Source organism: Stylophora pistillata, chromosome 6 (assembly GCF_964205215.1).
Source record: "Stylophora pistillata chromosome 6, jaStyPist1.2, whole genome shotgun sequence".
Taxonomy (NCBI): Eukaryota; Metazoa; Cnidaria; class Anthozoa; order Scleractinia; family Pocilloporidae; genus Stylophora; species Stylophora pistillata.
This window is the reverse complement of record NC_142524.1, coordinates 19,251,353-19,272,360: the sequence shown is the minus strand read 5'-3', so window position 1 is coordinate 19,272,360 and position 21,008 is coordinate 19,251,353. Positions and strand designations below refer to the sequence as shown.

Genomic DNA, 21,008 nt, shown 5'->3' with positions numbered 1-21,008 from the left:
GTAGAAGACCAGTGCGATAGATTTTCCTGAATCGTCGTTTACTAGACTAGACACTGGACACGGCCTAAATTACGATCAAAATCTTATGTTGAACAATACTGTTATAACATAACATCATTTAAAATTAAAACTTACGGATCTAAAGAATGGTCCAAAAGTGGCAAAGCCTAATTTGAAAGCGGCAAATTTTAATTTTTACTGCCACAGTTGCATAACTGACCATAATTCGCATTGCAGTTAGGAATCGAAGTATTGTTAACTCGAAGTGGCTCATTTTTTTGCTTTTGAGGTTTTTAGAAACAACCACAGTTTTATGAAATTGGGCATCCTTAGGCTTGTTCACTTCTCATTTTGAGGTCCTGACAGTCTATTTTCTTCGAGATCGAACGGAAAACCTATATAGAAAATCTTAACTCCCGCAGCCAAACTGGATGAGAACTTTGTAGTCGATTGACTTAAAGAAATTGTGGCTATCAAGACATTTGTTCGCTGACTTAATTAGCACACACACTTTTCCCTCGTCTATAACATGTTAATCATAGAAAGGAAGTCAATAGTGTTCAACTGGTGCAACCAAAGCGCGAAAAATTAACAAAGAATTTAATTAAGTGACGAAGAATAAAATCGCAGCCACCCAAGTAAGAAAGGGGTTAAGCTTACGGCATAAAGGGCGTTTGACGTGTCGAACCCCCAGCTCCCCCCCTAAAAAAAATATAACAGTAATAATTATCATATGAATTGGTTGAGATAACGTGAATTTTATACCGAAGTTCAAAATTTACAAAAGTAAAAGTATTTGATTCAGCAGTTTTCTTGCTCATAAATTCTTACTACTTAACGGCCTTCTTTGTAAATGCCAAAGTTTACCATAATTCACGCCTTAGCGCATAACACCTCAAGTAAAGAGATTAAAATACCTGGAAGTTGAACGTGTGTATCCAAAACTCACCCTTTTTTCAACGCCATTGTTTGCCATATTTTACACCTTAACGCAGAGCACCTTCATAGATTGAAACACCGAGAAGTCGAAGGCGCGTATTCAAAAGCATCGTCGATTATAAGACTCCATAACGATTGTGAATAGAAAAGTCAGAAAAACAGCGGATAAAGATGGAATTGATGGTAACAAATTAGAGAGAAAAACGGTTAAAATTTTGGCCAATATACGGTTAATATCTTTCCATTGTTGTCCCGGGAAAATTTTTTTACATCCACTTTTTTTCAAGACTAAGGGTTGAAATTTGTCAGTTATTACGCCTAACGGTTAAATGTTTTGGCCGTTTTACGGCTAATGGTTCCCCCCTTAAGACCCTCTTTTTTCGGGTTTACCCTGTGGCCGCCGAGAAGTTTTTGAAAGAAGCATATCAAGGACAGCCAAAGTTTCAATTTTTCAATGAGAATGGCTGCGAACCATCGTTGATTGGAACTGATTGATCATGGCGTCGCAGGAGTTGCAAGCAAACAATGAAAAAGAGATGAAAGCTTTGAAGAGAGCCAGCCAACTCGATTTTATCGAGCAGGGAACAGGGACACGAAACAAAGGGAATAGTGTTATTTTGACATGTACTTTAATAAGATTGTACATCTGGACGGCAGCCCACGTCTCCTGTGATTCCTACAGTTTTCTGACGCTCTTACCGGCTATCTTCTCCCTTCCTCACACGCGCGTTGTCTAAGGGGTTAATTATAGCTTGAAATAGTGAGGGCTGAAAGACAATCGCTATTATTATGTTTAACAGCGATCATTGTTCGAGACTAATCCTTTCTACTCCTGAATCTCACGTCTCAATTTGCAAAAGGAATCAATGTTATCCTTCGCTGCCTCGAAAGAGTTTCTAGAGCCTCTATAGATTACACTCAAATATTTTCCATTGTCTGCTTGCAGTACGTAGGTTCCATCCTGTTGATCATGTACCGAAAACTGGCTGTATATATCTGGATATGTCTTGGCAGCCTCGATATAATCGACATTTCCACGTCTTACTCTAGACAAATACTTCCCGTTGTTTGCCTTAAGCATCAGCTTGCTTTTGAACTCCGTGGTTAGAAATCTTGTGGTAGGATCCTTCTGACTTTTTGCCATCTCAATGTAGTCAATTCCCGATCGATGACTACGACTGAGATACTTACCATTGGAACCTATGAAGGCTACACCAACTGGCCAGGGTCCATTCAGGCTAAGAGTTACGCCTAAGATAGTAAATGGAGAGCAGGAAATATTTTTAAACCTTGTTTGAACTAGGTGACAGTAAGTCTCCAATCATGGGGGCATAGCTAGGGGTATACGTTGGAGATGGAGGCGAGCCAAAGAGCGAGAGACTGAAGCAGGGCAATCCTCTCATGAGAACAGGGATTGCAAAACCGCAAAATGTAAATGTTTCTTTTCGCCGTTTGCTACCTTGTAGTAACGGTAAAATAAAAATTTGCCGGAGATTTACTCACTCTCCTCGCAGAATTTCCCAGTGAAACCCCTTGCACAAACGCAGGTGGAATCAATACTGTACTCTCCGTGCCCTAGTTGCCTGGTCCCTCCATTCTTGCACGGGGTGTTGGTACAGGAAAGCTAAATAGAGACAAATGCACTTTATGCAAATATTCTTTTATCTCGGACTAAACGATAGTTTCCTGTCACGTTCATCAAATAAAGAACTGAATCCAAATTAGAGTTTATTTGACAACGATGTGTTGGTTTATGCGTCAACCTGCATTCATAGAGATATGAAGCTCGCAGTAAGTTTGCAGAGCAAATTGCACTCCATTATGTACAATTATCATTGTAAAAAAATACAATTTAAAAATCTGTGTTAAAGGCTCGGTAGATCCCTCGCTCGTAAGCTCAACTCACTGAAAAGATGCTTTAACTTTACACGGTTAAGGATGTCATGTTTCGAAACATCAGAAATTCTAGTGTTTCATAAAAATCTTAAACACAGAAACGGAGATTTACCAGTTGTTCTCATTCTTTTTTAGACAGAGGATTAGTATTACCTTGATGCAATAGTGATGCGAACTCTTGTTTCTTTTGAACTCGTCAGCGTTTTTGTGTTTGTCAGAAGACAGCAACTCACACCAAAGCTTTCCATCTCTTCCTTTAGAGGAGGATATGTTTATAGAAAGGCACGAGTGACTCCTGCGGCACTTAAATAGGCACTCCATTTCGTCCCTTACCGTGAATATGCCAATATGAGGGACACTAAGATGATAGTACTCGGTCTTTGAAAAGAGCTGTTGTCCAAAATTCCCCTCTGAAGGCGACAATGGGTTGGTTACGACTATAATAAGTGTGGAAAGCCGTAAAGATTCCATTTATAATCATTTCGTGCAAGGTGCAAGTTAGATTAATAGGAACAGCAGCATTGAAACTGTTGAGAGCCAAAGTCTATGAAGAAAATCACTCGCGTATGGAATAAAAAATTTTTACCAATTCTTTGATAAGTTACATTTATCATCTCAATTGTGCCTTATGTTCCTTTAATGTAACGCTTGAATTCTCATGAACAGACTTCCATCAGCAGAATTGAGATTTCCCCCTCCCATCTCAGGCATTGTTCATTCAGGTTTTGCTCTATTATCAAGATTCTACCTCCTCATTTGCATATTCGAGATCCCATGAGATAGCGCATGCGTGGTGAAGATCATTTAAGCGTTGCGTTCGGTAGAAGAAAGTCCTAAAAGTTTGTCACTTTGCTAATCTACGACAACCCTTGTAATCATCGATTGCAAAACACTTTACAGATTACAGACAAAAGTTGTAGAGGAACCACGGTTCTTAGTGACGACGACCTGTCGTGTGTTAGCCAGAATTCCAAAGTCAAGCTAAAGCAACCGACCATGTCACAAAATGACGGAGACCACGAGGTCGCTGACGTCGTTATCGCTTTGGACGAAAGTCCTCTATTAGATGGAGATGTATATTCATCTGACATCGAAGCGGTCAAAAAACAAACCCGAAAGGGTATTCAGACTGCTGAAAAGGTTTCCCGGAAGGGCAAAACGGGGAGCAAACAGGCTGAAGCGAAAGCTTTAAAGCAAAGTCAGCCACCAGCAAGTAAGGCGGGAAATCCGTCGAGGCGAAAGACCACCACTCCTTCATCCAACAAACTTGCTGACAGCAACTTAGAGATCTCACTGGCTCCCTTGCATGCATTACACCGGTAATAACCGAAATTAAATCAGCTTATGATAGTTATAATCAGAGCTGTGACCGCGAAAGCGACGAAGGTGATGGAAGTGGATCCGAACCTGACCAAACGACAACTGCGGACACGCAGGACGAACCTCCATCTAAAAAAGCAAGGGAGGAATTTAGCGTGCTAGCTGGAATGGCCAAAGTGGTGAACATTCCACAACAAAATGGCGAGAATTTGACGCCTGAACTTTCAGAGCTGGTCAAGCAACTTCTCAGTAAAGGCATGACCAAGGATGCCCGCGATGAATTGATGGAAAAATTCCCAACACTGGGCAACTGTAATCGACTAGCAGTCGTACGAGTGAACCCTGAAATTTTTAACAGTGTCAGGAAAGAGATAAAAACAGAAGATGCGATGCTCCAGAAAGCTCAAAAACCCCTTTTAAAGGGTATAACTGCGGTCACCAGAATCCTGTATGATTATATGAGGGCTGAGCAAGGTAATAAACCATTGCCCTCACAAGATACAATAATGAAAATACTATCCGACAGTATTTCACTGTTATGTGATGCATCACATGAAATAGATCTCCGGAGGAGAACCTTGTTCAAGGGAGACATGAAAACTGAATACAAACTACTATGCAGTGACCAAAACCCAGTTGAGGATGGCCTGTTATTTGGCACTGACCTTGGAAAATCTGTAAAGGATTTGACAGAAGCCAGCAAAGTGACTTCGAAAGTAACACTCAAACAAAAAAGACCACAGCAGTGGTCAGCAATTTCATGGAAGGTCAGAACCCAGAAGACCTTTCCCTTTTTTAGGCCGGGGAAGAGGCGCTGTGAGCAGGCACAGGGGCGGATACAAAAATCCACCACCAAGAGGCCATCAACAGTATCCGCCTCGAAGATAAACAGCCAGCCAAGGAAAAAACCTGTAAATAGTGTTCAGGTACGAACCAATTCTAAGGTCGAGATGAGTTCAGATATTTTTAGTTCGCAATGTGAGAGAATACAGGTTAATGAGAAAGTGGTGCAGGCTGGAAGGCTACAATTCCATTTTCACGAATGGGAAAAAATCACATCTGATAAAGTTATTTTGGACCTTGTGAGGGGTTACACAATTGATTTTATTTCAGTACCCACACAAACCTCTCATCCTAAACAACGAAAATTAGAGAAACACGAGGAAATAGCTTTGAATACACTGTTAAAAGAGCTTTTACAGAAAAGAGTCATTGAGATATGTGATCATGAAGATGGGGAGTTCATCTCCCCAGTTTTCTTGCGTCCTAAGAAAAATGGGAACTACCGCATGATACTGAATCTTGACTTTAAACAAGCATGTTTCATATATTCATTTCAAGATGGATACGCTTCAATCATGTATCAATTTAATGACAAAAAACTGTTATATGGCCTCGCTTGATTTAACAGATGCTTATTATTCTGTTTCAATGCATCCAGATTCTCAAAAGTATTTAAAGTTCTTTGTTGGTGACCAATTATATAAGTATATTACTTTGCCAAATGGGTTGAGCTCTACACCTCGAATTTTTACAAAACTCATGAAACCAGTATACTCTACCTTGCGAACTAGAGGCCATGTTTCCAGCGGCTACCTGGATGATAGTTTCTTATTTGGTAATGCATTTGTCCAGTGCCAGACAAATGTGAACAATACGTATTCCCTGTTTAGGAACCTTGGGTTCAATGTGTCACAAGAAAAATCGATCACCCAGCCAACCCAAATAATAGAGCATTTAGGGTTTGTTTTAAACTCTATTAATATGACCGTGAGTCTCACAAGAGAAAAAATTGATACAATTATTCATTTGGGAGAAGACATTTTGAGAGGGCACTCATGTTCAATCAGAGAAGCTGCTCAGCTAATTGGCACTTTAGTTTCTTGTTCCCCTGGTGTGGATTATGGACCATTGTTTTACAAACAGTTGGAAATAGAAAAAATTGATGCACTAAAACAGCATAATGGTTCCTTTAATGCTCAAATGACATTTTCGGAATTAGCAAAATCTGACATTTCAGCTGGTGGAAAGAAAATAGCTGGCACTATGTGAAGCCAACTTCTCATGGAAACCCTCATTTTATATTAACAACTGATGCCTCTCTGGAAGGATGGGGTGCATACCGAGATGGTATGGAACCTACAGGAGGTAGATGGCTTAAACAAGAAAGTGCTGATAAACACATAAATTGCCTTGAACTGGAAGCTGCCAAACTAGGACTCCAGGCACTCTGCGCAAAAGAGATATGTGTACATATTCATTTACAACTTGATAATGTTACTGCAGTAACATTTATTAATATAATGTGTGGCACCCATTCTAAACCCTGTAATAAGGTAGCACGAGACATTTGGCTGTGGTGCATTGAAAGGAAGATTTGGCTTACTGCCACACACATTCCTGGAGTTCAAAACAAAACTGCAGACAGGCTCAGCCGGAAATTTAATGATAGGACTGAGTGGAAATTAAATCCCAATGTTTTCAAACTGTTAACAGATAAATGGGGGAAACCAGATATAGATTTATTTGCTTCGGGGCATAATTACCAGTTCAAGCCTTTTGTGTCATGGCATGCAGACCCTGATGCTTATGCAACTGATGCAATGTGTTTGAGCTGGAAAGATAAATATGTCTATGTTTTTCCCCCTTTCAGCATGTTATCCCGAGTTCTTCAGAAGTTACAGGAAGATCAGGGCCAAGCTATTGTCATAGCACCACTATGGAGAACTCAAGTTTGGTTTCCCAAGATCTGTCAGATGTTAATCAGTCAGCCGGTACTTCTGCCAAGGGTGAAACCTCTGCTACAGCTGCCACACAACAAGACCAAGATCCACCCCTTATGGCCCAAACTTCAACTGATGGCATGTCTCTTGTCCAGACAAAACTCAGTAAGCAGAACATTTAAAAAAGAGCTTGCGACATCATCATGGAATCATGGAGGACTGGCACCACAAAGCAGTACCGAGTGTATTTGGATAAGTGGACAAAGTTTGCAGCAGCAAGAAATGAAAATTCCATTCACCCAACTGTAGCCAATATCCTTGACTTCTTGACACAACTCTATGATAGTGGAAGCAGCTATTCAGCAATAAACACTGCTAGATCTGCCTTATCTGCAGCAGTAGATTTGACTGATAGTTCTTACACAGTGGGTGAACATCCACTGATAAAGAGATTTGTCAAAGCAACCTTCCAGTCCAGGCCACCCCTTTCACGATATCAGACAATATGGGATGTATCTAAGGTTTTGGATTTGCTCAAAACTTGGAGCCCTGCTAAAAACCTGAACTTGAAATTATTAACTTTTAAATTGGTTATGTTGTGCATGTTGGTTAGTGGACAAAGATGCCAGTCAGTTCACTTAATGAACATTATGCATTTGACTAAAGGGAAATCTTCATACAAGTTTCACATCCACAAATTAGTGAAACAATCTAGGCCAGGCAAGCTGCCACCAGTACTGGTGTTGCCTGCATATCCTGTAGACAAGAGATTGTGTGTTATGACATATTTAGAAGAGTATCTGAAAAGAACAGAGTCTATTCGAAGCTCTGAGCATACTAATCTATTCCTTAGTTTTGCCAAACCACATCACCCTGTCTGTCAGAGTACTATTTCTAGGTGGGTGAAAACAGTGATGCTACAATCAGGCATTGATACAAAAACATTCATGCCACATAGTACCAGAGCAGCCTCCACTTCAGCTCCATTCAGGAAGGGCATACCTCTAGAAACAATAATGGCTGCAGCAGGATGGTCTGCAGAATGCACCTTTGCTACTTATTATAAGAAGGATACCAAAGATGACACTAATTTTGGGAAATCTGTCCTAAGCTGTTCTTTTTAATGATGATGTGGAAAAATTGTTTTTTTTTGGACAATAAACCAGTTGTTGTGATTATAATTATTGCTCTGTACTTATTATTGCATTGGGCCCGTGTGCTTCAAAGTCTCATGGGATCTCGAATATGCAAATGAGGAGGTAGAATTAAAAAATTAAACAAGCCTTACCTGTAAGGTAAAGTTTGATTGAAATTCTACCTCCTCATTGTTGCATAGAGAGATCACATGCCCACCCAATATGATTCTACCCCCCCCCCCCCCTTGGAGGGTTTATTGTCACGGGCCTGATTCTTTAAAGGATGATCTGCACCACGCATGCGCTATCTCATGTGATCTCTCTATGCGACAATGAGGAGGTAGAATTCCAATCAAACTTCACCTTACAGGTAAGGCTTGTTTAATTTTTTAATTTTAGCACAGCCCCATACTTCATTATGAATACAGTTCTTTGATAAAGAATAAAATGACGAAAACAAAAGATTTCCTTTAATACTGCAGCTTTTTTCAGCTTCATTTTATATCGTTAGACTTTTATGTGAATAATTATAATCATCAACAAAGTAAAGAGAAGGCTAACCTGAAAAACAGCTCGGGATGACCGTCAAAATGTAAAACAAGAAGAAAACACCACAGTTCTTTGCTCTTCGCATGATTGGACCCAAGTTTGCTTTTGAAAATCTCCGCCTTTTCGGATATTCGATTACTAAAAAGGAGCCTACAAGTCAGTGTTTGAGAGCAGTGCAAAATGTAATTATGATGTTCTCAGCCTGCTTTTAAGCAAAACGCGTGTATGTGGTCATTGTTCAAGAAAGTAAGGTTGAGAAACAATAGATGACTCTGCTTTTGACACATATATCCGGATTGTTTTTTCATTAAGAACTGGTCAGCATATTTTTCCCTTTTAAAAAATTACAAGGTCAGAAACATTTGAAGAAAAGGTAACGTCGACATGTTTTCTATATGTTTAAAGCGATTAAAAGGTCGTGTGGCGATCGAAACTTCCATGTATTTTTTAATTAATTCATATCAGTTATTTTTCATGGAACCTTAATGGCAACCGTAACAACTGAGAAAGAGAAAATCTTGACAAATTAGGACAGGAAATAACCGTCATTTCGTTTAGTTATGATAGCAAACAATTAATGCCCACCTATCGGGCCGATTGTCAAACTTTTGCATTTATTTACCTTTGGGAAAGAAAAACAAGAAACATAGAGGAAACAGTACTGTTCATATATTTCGATCAATAAAATTCTTTAAAATTTCTCTATAGAACAGAGATAAAGTTTCACCAAGATATCAACAGTCCTTGAAAATCTTTATTAAAAGGATTTTAAAGGGGTGATATGGTCTATGCTCTATGGTGAATGCTGTTTGAATTGAAATTTAAATTTAAACAGAGAGCTAGCAATCTACTCCTTCACCAACTTTGATGCGTGAAAATTCTTATTAAACCTGAAAACACTCACCTTCTGTCTCTGTTGCCTGTTCGGTTCTGCAGGCACCAAATTCGAGTTATTCTACTCAAAACCGTGACAACAGTAATGAAGAAACTCACCCACAAGGACTCCAAGCAGAAAAATACAGAAATAGACGTAACTCAAACATAAGATCATTTAAATGCAATTTTTTTTACCTTCTAAAAACGTAGAATTTTTTCGACGTACGTGTTTATTCTGTTGCTTTCCCTCACTCGTACAATTAATTTTGAGACAGACTGTCTTTCGCAAAGGCGCTCTTGATATCGCAAACGAGATACTGACGGGGAAAGGAGTTTAGCAAGAGGCAAAATTGATACAAATGTTAATAAAGGCATCAGAAACTGCATTAATTTAAGTGGCGACATCTGTAAGACTTCCTGTTATGCTTTATGTTACTAAATGTCAGTTTAGGCGACTAACACTAATAAGGTGTAGGGACAACAATTGACTATGGCGAATAGTTTGAAATTTTTTCTATGTAAGGGGCTCTAATTCAAACCAAGACACAATAAGGTTCTTCTTTTCAAGCTCCTCCTTTCTTGCACTGGCATATTCATTTGAATAACTCCACCCTTCCAAAATCGAAAAAAGGCTTTTATTAAAGGTGCCCTAATGAGGAAAGCTTGAAGTATTTTCAACTCTACGTCCTTCTCAAAAACAAGGGATCGATTTGGTAACACCTCAGGCTCAAAGGTGAGCCTTTCAGGTTGCTAACTCCATTATTATGCAAGTTACGCTCTAAGGATTGTACAAAGGTGAAGCGTAATCAGGGGGGTTCTCTTGGCCGAAGATAACCTCTGAAGGGAATACTGCCAGAACTCATGAACTTGTAAAAGCGGAGCATACTTCAAGCTGGTTATTTCAAGTGTATGATTTGTAATGGCCATTAGCATTCGATTTTTACCAAAAGGTCACTACTTGTTTATCTCTACAGCTACAACTTAATCAGCATCCTTTTTGCTTCGTATCAAGCCCACACAAGTCTGTTAAACAATAAGTGTTTTCTATTATTTCCCGCTTAGGATTCGATTATCTCTTCGAAAATTACTTTTATCCAACTGAAGGACGAAATAACGTCTCTGAATCGCAAGTTCGTCTTAATAGAAAAAAGAAAAAAACTGACAAAGTAGAGCGTGCGAACGAATGCGCTATTTTGGAATCTGTTTTCTTCGATCTTTTCATGATAGTGCTATCCCTGGACTGGAACCGGCTATCACTACAATTTTCCTAATGCTTAAATAATTGTTGCTGGGAGATCGGGGATTTAGTGAGCTCTATAAAGAGCTCCAGATCACTAGCAGTTTGTGGGACAATAGGGGACTGAGCGTTTGAGAGCTGATAAAGGCATTGTCTTACCTGTTAACGCGTGCAGGGTTGTTTATACTCCTAACGACAACAGCGAATTACAATTAGATTGAGACATTACTGCCAATTTTGGAAAAAAAATTACCATGATCATGGTAAAACCATTTTATTTCCTTGGCAAAGTCGTACCAAAATTGCATCCAACATATTCAATATAATTAATTATCACGGAAAGTATGAAGAACCGTCGCCATCAACCCGCAAACGCTGCCGAATAATGGAGAGTAATGATAGCGACTAAACAGGTTTTCTTATTAAATGAATTTGTATGATTTGGCCTTGTGTATTGATAATAATGATAATCACATGACTTTTGTCGGGCATTTACCCTCGCTCCGCGCGGGCGCAAAACTATATGTCCGACAAAAGTCATGTAATTGTCATGTGATTCATAGGAAGGTAAATTTTCATGTAGTTTTGATATTTTCTACCACGACAACTGAACTGCAAATTAGCATATTATTCTTTCTGTTGATCCCAAATTAAAATTATGATATCATCATCTTTTTACACAAGCCAGTATAGTGATGAAAAATAAGAGAATTAGAGAATAAGTTTACTGACGTCATTGGACTGATTTAACCGATAGAAATTCCTGAAATGCAAGCATTTCGTTCAGATTATATTTGGTTTTTTTCGTTTTGTCTTGTTTTCCTATTCACTTGTGATTTTCGTTTTCGTTTTTACTTCAAGTCCCAGATGGGACTTAAACCCACGCCCCTCCGTGATCTAGTCAGATGCTCTAACCACTGAGCTACTGGAGACTCTATGGTGAACAAGGGTCAATTTGTGGGCCTTCACTGGAACCGCATCGCGCGGCTACACAGCCAAGTTAGATTGACCAGCGCATGTGAAACTCACTAATAGCATCACGCTGTCACATTAAAGCATCTCAAGATGCGGCCAACCGACTTCCAAAGGGAGCATGTAAAGACGAAACAATTTAATGTAATACGAGAAAATCCAAGTCCCAGATGGGATTTGAACCCACTACCCTCCTTGATCTAGTCAGATGCTCTAACCACTGAGCTACTGGAGACTCTATGGTGAGCAAGGGTCAATTTGTGGGCCTTCAGTGGAACTGCATCGCGCGGCTACACAGCCAAGTTAGATTGACCAGCGCATGTGAAACTCACTAACAGCATCATGCTGTCACATTAAAGCATCTCAAGATGCGGCCAACCAACGTCCAAAGTGAGCATGTAAAGATGAAACAATTTAATGTAATACGAAAAAATCCAAGTCCCAGATGGGACTTGAACCCACGACCCTCCGGGATCTAGTCGGATGCTGAGCTACTGAAGACCATGGTGAGCAAGGCTCAGTTTGGTTCGTTTTGATTTGGTTTTTTTTTAGTTTATGGATTCTTTTTCATTATTTCATTCAAAATTTTTAAGAAGTTATCAACAATTCAGAAGTGTCTAAGTATTTTCAGCGGCCAACAGCAAATGAACTTAATAAAAAAGCCTACATTTAAATTTATCGAAATGCATCATTGAATTCAATCGGCAGGTGCTGACAGGAAGAACTTCCAACGTGGTCTTTTTGATAAAATACGTTTACTAACGCACTTTGAGTGTCAGTCTCCTGGCAAAAAAAGGTACCACCGCAAAAATTGCCAGACATCTATCTATACATTTTTTTCGTTTTTTTTTTCTTTCAAGAACTTTTTTATGAGGAAATACTTCCGTGAAACACGTCGACATGGCAAAATAATTCAACTCTAACGATCACTCAGATCTAACTTATATAGCAGCGCTAATCTACCTTTAACAAGTAAGGCATACAGAGTCAAAGCGTTTAATAAAGTTATGCCAAAGGTGCTCATACAACGAAGATTGTATCATCACAATCACTATCTAAAGTTTATCGAAGCCATTCCTAAACCAGAATTAGAAGATAAATTGATATGATGCTGAAGAATGTCCCTCGTGTTATCAGAATAAGTATTAAAGGAATCATGGATAAACGGAAAGAGAGAGCACAAAAATGGACAAAAGAACAATTCACAATCAAAATGAAATGGATGATCATCATCATCAGCGAAGATTAATTACACACATCACATCATCAACAATTGCACGACTGAAATACACAAGGATGAAGCATGTCTCAGTGACCCGAACACAGCTTGGTGATTGTAATGTAAGGACGCGTTCTTAAGACGGACCTGAAGAACGTGAGGGGTCTTTTTTTGTCTCCTATTTTTCTGCTTTCGACTAGCAATTCGCATGTAAAATATTCATTTGTGGTTTCCGGCTGCAATCAAGAAAGATTTATGACAACCTTTGAAAGAAATCGGTTTTCGGACCTGAGTTTAAAATTCTTAATGCCAACTGATCTCTTAGTTATAATACCTTTTACCGTTTTTAAGTTATATATTGAACATCTTGCCAGTTTTTCTTTTCCTTGTGATGTTATTCAATGTTTCTAGAGACTGAAGAAAAACTAGCACATATGAAGAAAATACCAAATTAGTGAAAGGTAAAACGTGTTTGAAATCTGTAATACCAGTTTTAGTCGTTTTAAGAGGTACAAATTGAAAAACAAGGAATAGCAAACTCCTTGGAAAGTTTTTCATAGCTGTGTGATTTGGTCCGTTTCAAAAATCCGACGCCACATGGATGGCGAGTCAGATTACCAAAGTCTTTCATCTCAGCTGTCTTGTGCAGAGTACGATCTTTTGCAAATAGCTTTATACTCAGTTGGATAACACATAGAAGAAAAATTGCTTTCGTTTTATTAGAAATATCTTAAGTTCAAGTATTTAGTGAAATCTACTCGTGTACATGACTTCATAGGAAGTGACACAATACTTCGTCACGTCTTTTAAAAGTATCAAAACAAACGCCTGTGCTACGGAATTGCAAGCTCGCAGGTTTGCTCGAGACAATGCATGCAGAACTCCAATGGATCAGAGCCAGTTGGTACTGCCTTCGAAGGGGAAAATGTCAAGTCTCTCATAATTGTACTGCGAAAAGGAATCAACTAAACTGAGATGGAAAGGAGTCAAAAAGATAATTTCACATGATTACTGGTCACTGAATTCAACGGCAAGCTGATGCCAAAAGCAAGCGATGAAAAGCATTTGGCTAGAATACCATGTGACAACATCGATTATGTCCAGGCCGCGAAGACATACCCCGATGTCAGTTTAAAGTAGACACAATCGACTCGATGAATGCATAGTACTCGGTCCGTGCGTCATGACCATGAGCCAAATATTTCCCTCTAGGGCTCTCCCATTTAGTTAATAAGTCCATTTATTATATGGCTGTGTCTTACAAGGACTGGGAACCGAATTCACGTATTTGATTGGCTGAAATCAATATTGAAAGCGGTCTAAATTTTTCCATCTAGACCGGCATCTGGACCGGTCTACAAATAAAAGGTACCAAGAATATAAAAAATTGGTGTATAAGACACAGCCATATAATAAACATCTTATTAACCGAGCTAGGTCGGTCTGTATGGGAGAATCTTGACCTCGGTCGCTGGTACAGACCGAACGCAGTGAGGTCTGTACTGGCGACCTCGGTCAAGATTCTCCTATACAGACCCCCGCTCGGTTAATAAGGACTAAATTATATCTATTTTTTTCTATTCAACGATCCGATCCGCACTATGACCCAAAATCCGGTCCGAGATGTTTTCTTTCTGGCACGATTATCGCTAATAAATTCAACAGTAGATTTTGTTTTGCGCATTGGAGAAGAGATGAGGAACAAATTAGACGTTAAGATAAAGCGGTGTCAACAAAAGGTAATATTAAAACACAAAATAGGTGAAAAATAGCTTTAGCAGTATGTTGAAACTAATTTACAATTAACTCAAAGCTTTTTAGAAGGGAAAAAACTGTTTAAAGAGATTGGTTTGAGACTAATTAAGTGCTATACCAGATGGTTGCATGCCCAAAATGTTCCTGTCCCCTCATTGGCTTGCTTCAAAGTAAAATAATGTACCCAAAATACTCGTGATCTTCTTCCTCTTTATTATTCTTGTCGTAACGGAACGAAGTTTTATGTTTAGCGACTCTCCAATTAGCTTGCAAATGATAGATTTATTGGCCGGGGGACAAATTGAAGAAGGTATTATTATCACAATTTTTTTTTTGTTCAGATCACTGAGACATGCTTCATCCTTGTGTAATTCAGTCGTTCAATTGTTAATGATGTGATGTGTGTAATTAATCTTCGCTGATGATCGTCCGGCTAACACTTTTCTATTTGAACTTTCCATGGACAAGCCTGCAACTCAAGCCAACTTTCATGGACAGTATATCAAATGGAAAGTTTTTGCCCAGACGAAACAATGAAATAACTGGTTCGCGCTTTTAACTGTGAGTATATCGAGGTATGGATACGCAAGGGAATTTCCTACAAGTAGACCCTAAAGAAGCTAGTCATTCTCTCTTTTGCGTCTTGGGCAATTTCACCTCCCCTTCTTCGTTAAATTTCCTGTGTCTTCTTTAATTTGATAAACACACGTTACGCACGAACCAATTCTTAAATTTTTTTGCCTTCATTGCAGCGCTGCAATTGAATAGAAAACAACAATATATCTAGTCGGAAACAGAGAAACAAAGCTAGAAAAATTCCATAATCATACTTGCATGCCATTAGGTTGAATGAGAAAATGTTAACAAAAACATTAAATAAAGAAAACCCAAGCTTTATTTTTCCAGTCTCCAAAAGGAAAAATTTCGTCTATACGCTGGTCTGCTTAGAAACTAAAGTAATTTAGCTAAAAACTACTGCCTTTTTTTTTTATTTGGTCCACTTTTATTTTATTTGGTTCACTTTACAAATCATCGAGACAAATTTACAAATCATCGGGACAAAATATTTATCTTCATTTTCTTCTTCACCTTTCGCTTAACCTCTTCAATCTTCCATCAGTAAATAAACGGGTTCTTTGACGAAGAATTTAAATTTACTAAAGTGATTGTGCAATAGGCCACAGGGGATAGAACTGACTCCACACCCAGGATGGATCACAAAGCGTTAACAGCAGCGTGTGGTAAATAACATCCAACTAATGTCACTTGAATCCACAGTGTACTGCTCGCTGCCTTTTTGTACCGTGCCACGTTTAATCGACTTTTTTGGCCCTGTCGCTCTTGCTGACGCTCTTCATTTACTTGACGTTGACGATGACGGAGGATGCGGAAGATATTTCTGTAACAAAGTATTGCTATCAAAAGAGCAAGCGAAATTGTTATATAAGTTATCCACAGTTGTGGAGTGCACTCGATGGAGGATAAGACAACAGTTATAGGATTTAAAGCCCAAACTGCGATTACAACCCCACATGTTCGCTTCAAAGTTACCACATGTTCGTATCTCGTTCCCAAAAATGAAACCAGAACTCTTTCCACATTTATTGCAGTCAACGTCAACAAAGAAACTCCACCTAGTGTTGATCCTATGACAAAACTGGATAACAGCAAGCATTTACAAAGTCCCCAGTTTCCCTTTAGCAGAGAAAGAACATAAACTACAAAGAGAGGCTGTACAATAGCACCTACACAGATATCACTTACTGCTAAACTCAGAAACAAAACCTTCAACAAAGGGTATAGCGAGGACCTCGTTTGAAGAACGAACAGGATTAGTGAATTCCCTACAGTTACTATACCAGAAAGAAAATATTTAATACGGCTAAAGCATTCAAAAGGTATTAAACAACGGCGGTGTCTCAAGCCGAACATAGGTGCTGCTCAAAAGTTTCAGTGTGGTTGAGACCGTTTTCATTTGCCGTTATCATTTTCCTTGCGTCCTTACAAGTCTTCGATTTTCTCTTTCGGTTTCGGATGATGCCCGTCGCAAATTTCGACATAAGATCTATATATCCTATCGGCTACCCCTCAGGAAATAACAACATTAAGCAAAAAGAAATAGCAATACTAATAAAGGTTACGATAATCTTAAGCAATGGTCTTAGTCAGGTTTCACCACGTACGTTGATCATTCGCTGAATGCAAACCTGTTTTACTTTCGCTAATAGTCAAGCTGCGCACTTCACGTGTGAAAAGATAGCAAAAGGGCTAATGTCAAGCTTAACTACAATTGAATACTGCAGTTCTGACATTTACAAGATGTCCCCACTTTGGATGAGAATTGAACAAATTTTCGCAATTCTGTTAATCCGTTTTTAATTAATTTATCTACCTTGGTAACTTCTTGCCATTGGGATATCATGCGGCTTGAAGAATCAAAAAATTCACCCAAACGTTCGAGGTAAAGAAATTAAAAATTTCGTTCAAATTAAATTTGATATAAAGTATCAAGAAGCCAGTGTTTTGAGTTGGAAGGACTCCTCCGTTCATATCTCTGAAGTGAACAACTAATAATTAATAATAATTAATAATTAAGGAAACATCTATATTGCTGTTACGTTTCGCAATTCAGTTAGTGTACACTCAAAATAGTGCTTTCAGAATTAGATTAAGAGAAGCCGAATTCGGTATGATCCTTTGCTTCTATAAGAAGTTCCTAATACCCACTCTCAGATACTAAATGCCATATATTTAATACTCCGCTTTATGTTCCTTGAACACCACGTGGTGGAGGGGTGTAGAATCATGTGGGAACATCAATTTGGAAGCTTTTACAATGCCCACCCCCCCGGGCATAGCGAACGATATATATCACTATTCTAGAGGATAGAATAATGCAGTGATACCTTGGTGAGTTATTTTGGTTTGAATACGTTTCATAGACTCATAATCTGTATCATATTCATTTAGCCTCAAAAGCAGTATTTTATGTTCTTCCAGTTAATTTTTACAAATGAAGGAAATCACCAGGTAATCAGTATCATCTCACAGTCTATTCCTTCTGTTTGAATTAAGGGTAGGTTGGAAGTCTTTTATAACAAAAATAATTTGCTGTTCCTTTTGCCATAACACAATTTCACAAGAAAGGTCTGCACTAAGCCTTGATGCAAACGCCGAGCGATTAATTGGAATTTCAAAATGGCCTATTGAACTTGTTAAGTTTGCCTGACATTTCCTAATGATAATTCAGTGGGCTCGCCAAGGTTATGACTAAATTGTTAGCAGTTCACCTCCGAGCCATAAGGCTGACAAATTGCGAAACCTAAATGCATGGGCTTATCAAAGCCACCTATAGGCAAAAAGTAGTGTTACCTTTTCATTCATTAGTTTTAAAAATATAGGAAAGTAAGAAGATTGGTTTTTTTTAACATATTTCAAAATGGACAGTCGATTTAATTTCTTACGAATGAACAGTTCGTAACAGTTTGTTTTCGGTTACGCAAAACGAGAAGCCCTGCAATCATCATTGAAGATGCATGTACTTTCTTTGAATAAGATGTTTTCTTAAAAGTCACAAGAGTCCATTCCCTCTTCTTTTAACCTAAAGCAGAGCGGCGACTAAACCAGTGTTTCTAACAATTGCATTCAAAATAGGGAAAACGTGATCGACTGAGTGCACAAACTGACACATAAACATAAATGAACATAAATGTTTCATATCATCGCGCCACCAAAGCAGCTCCCACTTCCTTAAAAGTACTCTCCAAAGAAGTAATGTTATCGCCAACTAACAAACGGTGCAGTAAAATACGTTACAATGCGAGCAAGCAGTCAATTTATGACAGCCTTTTTTTTATTCAAGAAAACATATCATGCCTAAATAAAGCAAATTTATACCCGTTATAAGTCACAACTCTTTGCTCTGAATCGATCATATTTTGGTTCGTATTCTTTTATATCAATATTTTTTGTACGTGTGATACGTTTTTATCAATGCCCAGTCAGCATTTTCTTTTATCAAAACACAAAATACTCTACTCTTCGAAAAAGAAATTCAATAAAGAAAGCCGCTCCTCTACATTAGCAACATATCTTTGTGGTCAAGGCGGTGGATGTGGCGAAGTTCGGTCACCTGCCGGATTCAAAACAGTGTGGAAGCAAGTGGATTAAACTTAGTCTTGCCAGATTTTGAAGGAGCTAAAGGGTAGACTTTTTAAGGCTCTCTTCATTAGCTCTCGTCAGTTCAATTTGCCTTGATAAAAAAAAGACTTTAGAAAAAAGTAAAGATAAAGTTAAAAGAGATCAGATTGGTTAACCTTTTCACTAACAAGATCTCACAAGTAATTCTCCTTATTGAGTGCCATGGAATTCTTATCATGGTAATTCCAAGAGGTTCGTATTGGATCAGCGTAATACTTCCCTAATTAATATTGATTTTTTTCACTTTGTTTCCATCACTTACGTACTTCAGCTTTGGTCACCCATGGGAGTTAAAGGGTCAAGGATGACAGATTCTTTACGTCACAGCATGCAAACGATAAATTTAAACAAGTCAAATTAAAGGCCGGTTATTTAAACAAAGTTTAGCCCTTGTTTAACAAAACTGCGTTCTAAGCCATCTTCAATTTAGCCAAACCTTTCATCTGAACACTGATTTTTGTGAATAGCGTCAAAAGGTCGAAAGCTAATAGTGGAAGGACATCTATCTAATTAAATCAACCCTCTCACAGAGAATCCCTGAGGCCCACTTTTTGCGGTTTAGGTTACCCTTGGTGACCGTGTAAATAAACCGCCCTTAATCTTTTAGGTGCCTCAACCATGCAGTGGCTTCGTTGAGCAAAGGATAAATTCATGGATGACTAGCGCACAACAAATCAAAACAAATAGACCTCTAGTTACAAATTAAATGGACACGCAACAACAAACCGAACCACATTTAAAATTTAAAAGTATATCGTTTTTGTTCATCCCAGATTATGTTTTTATTTTGCCTTTGGAAAGTTGGCTGTTACCACGGATGACACTGCAAAGGTTTTTATCAAAGTATTTTCTTTAAGAGCCAAGTTTTAACCAGTTCTTTCATTCGAATAACTGAACATGTCAGTTCAATCACAAACGAGGAGCAAAAATGTATCTAGATATGCTTGACTAAACAAATAAGAAAAGAAATGTTACTTAACATCAAACTACACTCTAAAATTCCGTCATGAAGAATTTTTCTTGTAACTGAAATTTAGATGAACAACTTATTCGCTGTGGGAACTAAAGGAATAATTGTCGGAGCGTCTCTTTCACTGCTTCTCTAACCTCAGTAATCTTCCAGCAGTAAATAAAAGGGTTTAGCGATGAGTTAAGATAAACTAAAGTAATTGCACATTGGGCCACGGGAAATACAACTGATGTCATTCCCATATTGAACCATAAAGCGCTAACTATACCATAAGGTAAATAACAACCGACTAAAATCACTTGAATCCACACTACGCCATACACCGCCATTTTGAATCGCCCTACGTTCAGAGAACGAGTTGGGTCTTGTGGGTGATCTTGAAAATGGAACTGCACTTTACGGAGTGTGCGGAATATACTTGTGTAGCAACACATTGAAATAAGAAGGCAAAGTAAAACTGCTAAATAAGTGCCCCCTAATGTTAGCATGTAATTAACAAAGGACAGTGCTGTGGTGACGGGAGACAAAATCCAAAAGGTAATGACGACTAAATATGTTCGCTTTAAAGTCACAATCTGTTTGTATCTCATTTCCAACTTCAGTGCAAGAAGTCTGTCAACGCTAATTACAGTCAAAGTTACCAGTGATACAGCACCGAGCGTTGATCCTGTAGCGAAGCTTGCAACCAACGCACGGTGGCAGATACTCCATTGCTCGGTCAACTGAGAAATAATATATACAACATACTGGGGCTGGCCAAGAAATCCCACACAAAGATCAGCCATTGCCAAACTCCAAAATAGAATTTTAGAAGGCGGATGAAGTGTAGAAGCTTTTAGAAGGGCAAACAGAATCAAAGTATTTCCAACGATCGCTGTTAGAGAGAGAAGAATGTTAAGAGGCTGTCCGCCTAAGAACGGATAAGGCAAATTTCGGACCTTCACCGATTTCCCTAATTTTTACTGTAAAAGTCGAGACTTCTATCCCATGAAAAAATATTGCGTTTATTTTGAACCAGTCTGGTTTTTTCACTTTTTACGAGATATTTTTCAAGGTGACCTCAAAGGCACCCAGTTTCCCCCCGGACCTCCATAATTTAGCTACAAAAGTCGATCGCTGCTGTAGCCGTATTTTCAATTCTAACGAGCTTTCTATTTTATATGTCTAAGATCAACCTTTTGTCATTACGTTAACGGTAAAATAATCATACTGTATA

At 38.6% G+C, this 21,008-nt stretch overlaps 1 protein-coding gene across 4 annotated transcripts; it reads right to left on the bottom strand.

Moving 5' to 3' along the window:
• Nucleotides 1–1,546: 1,546 nt before the first annotated feature.
• Nucleotides 1,547–9,793, bottom strand: LOC111327452 (uncharacterized). 4 transcript variants are annotated; one of them, XM_088763583.1, is made up of 6 exons: nucleotides 9,635–9,790; nucleotides 9,468–9,518; nucleotides 8,576–8,701; nucleotides 2,989–3,272; nucleotides 2,443–2,563; nucleotides 1,547–2,190 (listed from the first exon to the last, which is right to left on the bottom strand). In XM_088763583.1, the coding sequence occupies exons 3-6, from the start codon at nucleotides 8,646–8,648 to the stop codon at nucleotides 1,766–1,768; spliced, it is 903 nt and encodes a 300-aa protein (XP_088619709.1). In that variant the 5' UTR covers nucleotides 8,649–8,701; nucleotides 9,468–9,518; nucleotides 9,635–9,790; the 3' UTR covers nucleotides 1,547–1,765. The 4 variants fall into 4 exon arrangements, with proteins under 4 accessions (XP_088619709.1, XP_022787380.1, XP_088619711.1 ...); XM_022931645.2 differs by having other exon boundaries at nucleotides 9,468–9,793; XM_088763585.1 differs by having other exon boundaries at nucleotides 2,989–3,245; nucleotides 9,468–9,793.
• Between the last annotated feature and the right edge of the window lie 11,215 nt (nucleotides 9,794–21,008).

Coding starts and splice junctions, on each gene's coding strand:
- LOC111327452 (XM_022931645.2), bottom strand. CDS start 8,648: ATGCGAAGAGCAAAGAACTGTGGTGTTTTCTTCTTGTTTTACATTTTG. Junction 3,273..8,575: donor CATCCCGAGCTGTTTTTCAG/GTTAGCCTTCTC, acceptor CACTTATTATAG/TCGTAACCAACCCATTGTCG. Junction 2,564..2,988: donor CGCATCACTATTGCATCAAG/GTAATACTAATC, acceptor GTCTCTATTTAG/CTTTCCTGTACCAACACCCC.